Below are 6,946 nucleotides of genomic sequence, written 5' to 3'. Positions count from 1 at the left end.
ACATCGACCGCGACTACTGCTGCTCCTTCCCCGCGCCCATCTGCAAATAGTGTTAATTGGGTTGGGATTTTGATTGTCAATTGCAGAACGATGACACTTGTGCGAACTATTGGTTTGAGGATCAATACCTGGCCTATCTGCGCGCCAATCATCCAGACAAGCTTAGGGATATGGAAGTGCAAGATGTACAGGGCCCTTTTGTTGCTCCTGCGGTTCAAGGCATAGAACAGAAGAGTGACACAAAAAATTGGGATGATGGACTTGAAGGTTCAGATCATTGACTTGAAGATTGACATTTTAAAGTTGAAGCAGGAGATGAAAGAATTGAAGAATGGAGGATTGAACAAGGCTTTTAGCTTAGGCAATGCATTAGTTGTTGTGGTGATGCTAAATCTATTTGTAAGCCTCTTAGTTGCAGCAGTTTGGAAATGAAGTAGTATGCACCTTGGTTCCAGTAGTTTGGAGTTCAGTGATCTTAGCCTATAGGTTGTCAAGTGCTACTACTAATTTATGTTTATTTATGTCTGTGCAACTGTGTATCTGTGATCAAGGAATGCATGTTTAGGTTTTGTGAATCTGTGAATTTGTGATGAATCTGTCAATGTGTGCAACACAACTTCTTTTTCTTATAATTGTGATCAATCTGTGAATTTGTGATGAATAAATAGACGTTTCTGTTTGGAGCAGCAACTGTCCATGCACGTCATGAAAAAATAAGGCCATAATTTACATGCTTATATCACACAAGATGGTTTGGATTCATTATAAAACATCTAGTCATAACCAGAACACACAAATAGATTCATATCCTAGCATTTATCAAGTTTAGGCCATTACTAAACAAAAATAGGGGGTGGCCATAACAAACATTCAGTGCTGACCATAACAGACATCGAGTTCAGGCCCTAGCATACATCAAGTTCAGGCCGTACCAAACATCAAGTTCAAGGCCTACGATATATAATGTTCAGGTTACAAAAGAAACTAATTTCATGCTTGTGATCACAACATATCACATGGTGTTTAAGAAGTCCTTCAGGCTTCTCACAATACTAGTTGCTGGAGCAGCAGCTTTCTTTTGCTGCTTCTTTTTCTTAGGTGTTTTCTTTTTCTTGGTCAAATAATCACATTTACTTACCAATCTACCTTCTTAAGTACCTCTTTTCCATTATGAGTTTCCTAATCCCATCTACCAGTTCATGTAGCAAAAGTCCTTTGAACTTCTTTATCTGAGCATTGAAACTCTCAGAAACATTATTGGTCAAATAGTCATATTTACTTAGCTCTGAAAATCCACACATGTACCACATCAACTTGTGATGTTACTGAAGGAAGTCAATGGCATCTGGGGCAAAATCTGCTATCTTCTACATGTGCCACCTGAACGACCCTACTGTGTAGCTCCTTGCAGCAGGGTACAGGTGGTTCGTAAACACATCTCCTTGATAATGCTTCATAAAGTTGCATAAGAAATTAAGATGAATATCATATGTATAACTAAATAAGTTACAAACAGTAAGAAAAGGACCACACCAACATGTATTGTTTTCTTATAAAAAATCCTAGATGCATGAATTCTCCATGGGCACCCTTCGGCAGCACAATGTGCAATGAATCTTGTCTTGTCAGTTTGCAACTTAGCTAACTCGAAACATTTCTTGACAGCGTAATGTCTAATAGCTTTCCTGAATGTTACTATGTCAGAAAACAATTGTCCCTTGACAATCTTTGGATTTTCAGGATCGTGGAGGACAGTTATTTCCTGGGGATCTGTCTCAAGAGGAGCACCTCCATCAGCAACAACAGGATCAGCATTATCAACAGATGCTTGGGCACTGTCAGTGTTGGCTGGGTGTGTAGGTGGTACTGAAATGTAGATGTGCTCATCATCAACCCCAACATACGCCTCTTCATTGTCAAAGATGTCTGGCTCCCTATCAGGCTCTACGTTCTACTCATCAGCAGTACAAGGATTGGCATCAGTAGAAGCTTGGGCATTTGAAATGGCAGTAGAAGAAGCATTTGCATTTGGACTGGCAAGAGTTAAAGCATTTGCATTTGGAATGGCAGTAGTTAAAGCATTTGCATTTGGAATGACAGCAGTAGAAGCATTTGTATTTGGAATGGCAAGAGTAGAAGCACTTGCATTTGGAATGGTAGCAGCATAAGCATTTGCATCAGGATTGAAATCAGTAGGGTTGACTGCTCCATCATCAGATGGAATAACACATAAAGGCTCTAACAACTCATACTCAAGTGCATCAGAAACAACATTATCAAAGACTCCTACCAACACACGGCAACACATTTCAGACTTATACATGTCAAACAAATCTATCATTTGAATATCACTGTCTAATCTGGCATCTTACACATTTTTGTCAAAGAACCACAGAGATGTAGACTGGTTAGAGGCCCATTTAACTTCATTCCGCAAGCTTTCCCTCAACAAGTTTAAAGAAAACAACCCTATCTCGACATCCCACTTAATCACAGAACCTTTGGTGTAAACTTTTCTACCCAACGCATCTGTTGTATTGAAACCTTCAGCTTTAATCTCTAGCGAGAAGAGGTCGGCTCTAGCAGGAAGTAAGCCGATCAAGTCAACGAGTTCTACAACAAATTACAGTAACAACTAGCCTATTCGTCGATGGAAAGTCATGTCAGATCGAAATGGTTTTAGATGCATATCTCGGTATGCTGTCGTCCATTGCCGCAGCACGGTTACCATGCTCCTCGTCCTCCATGGAGGACACGACAGCCATAGTACTCAAGCTTGCACCATGATCTTAAAAAAAACCATCGGTCGCGATCGTCGCCGCTACGAGCAGTAGTCGCCGCCGCCGTCGGTCGCAGTCACCTCCGCGGCCGACGAGCTAGGGTTCGAGCGAGAGAGAGGAGGAGGTGGGGAATGGATGGATCGACTCGATCCAGTCAAACAGGCGCATGTATGGAGAAACTGGGGCAAAAGGGTCCATACGAATGTATGTACTAGCTATATACACCTACATATGGGCCACAGGTCGCGGCAAGTGTACATAACGATATTTTTCATACTCTAGTGTAATTGTAATGGCACGCTTACAATAAGACTAATAGTAATGAGATTCAGTGACTTTCCTTCGTAAAGTCACGTTATAACTTTCCCTATGCTATCCATTGTCCAATCAAGATCCAACGAGGGAGATCGATTCAAGGCATGTGACTTGTTGCTTCTTTCACGTGAACGCCCCCGCACGGCCGCACAACTGCATTGAAGACTCGAAAGCTCCAACCTCCGCGGCTCTGTGTGCGCCTCGTCGGACAGCAGGCGGCAATGCCGCGTGGCCACGTACTAGCGCAGGCTTAGCTTTAACATCGCCCAAGCGGCGTCCAAGTCCTAGCGCGAGGGCTTGTGCGGGCAAGCCCCGCCGAGGATGGCACGGCGACGTTCGAGGCCATCGCGGGCAGGCCCCATGGGAGCGCGGCGGCGCGGCGCGTGAAGCCAATGCTGAGAGGCGTGAGAACCGAGCGTAGCTCGGGTGGTAAGGCCCGGTGGCTGGGACCTTGCCGGCCAGGGATCGAGCCCCGGTGGCTGCGATTTTCTGGTGTCTCACCGGGGTTCGCCCCCAAATAACTCTGTTGCCTCTCGCGCGTGGAGCCACAAAGGGAATGCGACGCACCTCGTCGTCTACGGATCCATGGACCCGGTGATCTCACAAAGGACGCGATCTTAGAATCTAAGTGTAGTTGTAGGATCTGTTTGTGTACTTGTGGTGTAAGTAAGTGTGGTGTGTGTGGCGTTGGTGTGTGTCTATTCACAAACAGATACTACAGTTGTACCTAGATGAGAGGCGGAAAAAAACACGGAGAGGCGTGCTTGCGTAAAATATTGATACTTTATGTTTGATTGGACGTGAGCCGTCGGATCCGTGTTAAACGGTGGACAAAGGTGCAAACGTTAACGTGACTTACCAGAGGAAAGTTACTGAATCCGCGTCCCATAAATACCCCCCTCTCGCCGCGCGTTCCCACCTCCCCCTCCTCACCGCTCCGGGCTGACTGACCAAGGGCTCGCCGCCTTCCGTTCCGTGTCCTCGGACTCCGACAGGGAAAGGAAAGGCGAAATCTTGGGTCGGTTCGTTAGCGGCGGAGTGGTGGAGGTGCGGACGTTGATGACGGAGCTGTGGATGGAGGTGCTGCCGCCGCCCTACTTTGCGGGGCAGGCGGCGGGCGGCGGGTGGTTCCTGCCGGACCGGCGGGCCGGCGCCGGGCCCGTGGCGTGGACGGTGGAGGAGAACAAGTTGTTCGAGCGCGTGCTGGCGCGGGTCGACTGGGACGCGCCGGATCGGTGGGAGCGGGTGGCCCAGATGCTGCCCGGGAGGACGGTGGCCGACGTCGCCGCCCACTACGACGATCTAGAGAGCGATGTCGGCTTCATCGAGGCCGGCTTCGTGCCCTTCCCCCGCTATGGCGGCGGCGGTGGCGCGTCGCAATCCGCTGGGTTCACGTTCGACTGGGACGGCGGCAGCGGTGGCGACGCCGGCTTTAAGCGCTCCTCCTGCTACGTGGTTGGCGGCAAGCGCGAGCGCGGGCCGGACCACGAGCGCAAGAAGGGCATCCCCTGGACGGAGGAGGAGCACAAGTAAGCAGCAGCCCCAACCCCAATTGATCCTCTCACTCACACAACAAATGGAACTTGCGCGCGCGCCTGATTGGTGAAATTTCCATGGCTAATATCCTCTCCTCTGGTTGCCTACCGTGCCGCAGGCTGTTCTTGATGGGTCTGAAGAAGTACGGGCGCGGGGACTGGAGGAACATCTCGCGCAACTTCGTTACGAGCCGGACGCCGACGCAGGTGGCCAGCCACGCGCAGAAGTACTTCATCCGCCTCAACTCCGGCGGCAAGGACAAGCGCCGCTCCAGCATCCACGACATCACCACCGTCAACCTCCCCGACGACGACGCCGGCGGTGGCAACAACCCCTCTGCCTCGCCGCCCTCCGTGCTCACCTCCACCTCCACACCCTCGTCCACTGGCTGCGGCGGCGGCGGCCCGGTCATCTCCGAGCAGTTTGGCGTCCTCGTCGACAGCAAGCCGCCACCGCCGCACCACCACCACCACTTCATGCCGCACTCCTACGGCAACGTGAAACTCGAGCCCGGCGTCAATTCCCATCACGGTGCAGGCTTCCTGGACGACTCTGTTCTGATGCAGATGCAGATGCAGATGCAGATGCACTGCGGCCAGCTGCAGCCTCTTGGCTGACTGGTTTTCGCGCAGCAATTACAATGGCAGAAAGAGGAAAAATTCCTCTCGTCTTTGGCCACGCACGAGTCTGTTGCGCGTGTCTGTTGTTGGTTTCAATCAAACAGGCAAATAACATTTGGGTACAGCACACATTCTTGCTACAGATGGATGGACGGTTCATGCAGACAACTCCGAGCTCAGCACCAGTCCGCAGCCGAGCGCTAGCGTTCTGCTGCAACTGAGCTGAGCTCCCTGCCGGCTGCCGTGTGTTCCAGAGACGGGAGGAAGAGGGGAAAATGGAAGAAAAGAAAAATATAGTAGAAGATACTTATGGACAATGGGATCTCTGCATTTCGCCTATGTGTACATAAGCCCGCGCCCGCAGTGAAATAATTTCCTACTGTAATTTGTGTTCCTGTGTTATGGGAGGCACACTACTGCTAGATGTTGTGATTACGCTAGCATTTTCTTTGTAATGATGTGTTGATCGGTTAACGTCATGTATTTGGGATAGCAAGTAGCATCATCAGCAGCATGCTGTTTAAGTGTCTTGTAAGGGTTCTTATTTATCTTTATTAAGATGGGGGTGTATTAGCTAGCATCGGTCACCCTCTCGTTGACCCGCCCTTTTGTTTGTTATTAATCATGATGGTGATGAAAATATTGTAGTTTTCATCAGCTGTTTCCTGTCGCTTTTGATGCGATAAAACGGAACCATGATGCAGATGGATGTGGTTTTTGTGGCTGTGGGAGGGAAGGACTCTAGAGATTTTATAGATTGGTCAAGTCAGTCCCTCTGTGTAAGCTAGGCAAAGCTTATCATTGGCTGAAAAAACCTGGTCTTAGTGGTCTCAAGAGCTGTACTTTGCTGGCGAAATGACAGCTTCGTTTGTGACTTAGAAAATGGTCAGATCACAGTTTGTTTATGACTGCAAATGCCCGAGATCAGGGCTAGTACTCCGTCCATAGCACTAATATACTAGTACTAATCAGCTTTCCTCTTGGCAAATGGGAACAGAGAGCTGGAGGGCCTGATTAGTTTAGCTGGAATGGAGGTTGTACCTCGCAAGTACCTTCCTTGACGTTGGTTGAGGAGGCAGGCATGGCTGGCACACAGGCAACAGCAGTAGCGGGGAATGATTTGGAGGAGGTCCACCAATGGCGGAGGCACAAGGCATCACATGCCTCCAGCCGCTGTCCTCTTCTTTCCCGTCTAAAGCAGCGCCTCCTCTCCCCTGACAAGGGCACCGGCACCGAGCCCACAGGGCTCACAGGCCACGAGCAGCCACCACACCACCGAAAGAAACAGGCGGAGCGCACACGGTCGAAGTCGTCTTCTGTTGCCGGATGCTCTCGGCCCCAACTTGCGCATTCCTCCCGCCTTGCTCGCAGATCCACTCGGAAAGCCGTGGTTTTTCCAGTGGCTCAGGGCCGGCGGAGAGACGGGGGAATCTGACAGTTTCGGTGGCCGTGTGCGTGCGTGGGTGAGAACCAAAATGCCTCCAGGGAGAGGGAAAGGTGCTCCCTGATTTGATGCGGCTTTTTGCTCGGTTCTGCAGGGCAAAAAAGGTTGATTTGTTCGTTGGGAAGACGCAGTCTTGGGAGAAAATTCTCGGCCTCCGGTGGTAGCCGTGGTATGGTATCTCCCATGCCCTGGACAACCGTGAGAATCTTCAGGCCAGGCCCTCGTGAAAGATGGGTGGGGTGAGGCTTTCG

General features: G+C 49.9%; 1 protein-coding gene across 1 annotated transcript; it reads left to right on the top strand.

Annotated features, from left to right (window-relative positions):
• Positions 1–4,030: 4,030 nt before the first annotated feature.
• Positions 4,031–5,999, top strand: LOC136512403 (transcription factor DIVARICATA-like). Its single transcript, XM_066506367.1, has 2 exons — positions 4,031–4,624; positions 4,750–5,999. Exons 1-2 carry the CDS (start codon positions 4,155–4,157, stop codon positions 5,246–5,248), a joined length of 969 nt encoding a protein of 322 aa, XP_066362464.1. The 5' UTR covers positions 4,031–4,154; the 3' UTR covers positions 5,249–5,999.
• The last annotated feature ends 947 nt before the right edge of the window (positions 6,000–6,946 follow it).

The sequence above is a fragment of the Miscanthus floridulus genome, chromosome 16 (genome assembly GCF_019320115.1).
Source record: "Miscanthus floridulus cultivar M001 chromosome 16, ASM1932011v1, whole genome shotgun sequence".
Taxonomy (NCBI): Eukaryota; Viridiplantae; Streptophyta; class Magnoliopsida; order Poales; family Poaceae; genus Miscanthus; species Miscanthus floridulus.
Note: the sequence above shows the minus strand (reverse complement) of the source record. Positions and strands in the feature narration are given on the sequence as shown.

What these genes read in the sequence shown, in the direction of transcription:
- LOC136512403 (XM_066506367.1), top strand. Translation starts at nt 4,155, where the DNA reads ATGACGGAGCTGTGGATGGAGGTGCTGCCGCCGCCCTACTTTGCGGGG. An exon ending in TGGACGGAGGAGGAGCACAA is followed by an intron (nt 4,625 to 4,749) that starts GTAAGCAGCAGC and finishes ACCGTGCCGCAG; the next exon opens with GCTGTTCTTGATGGGTCTGA.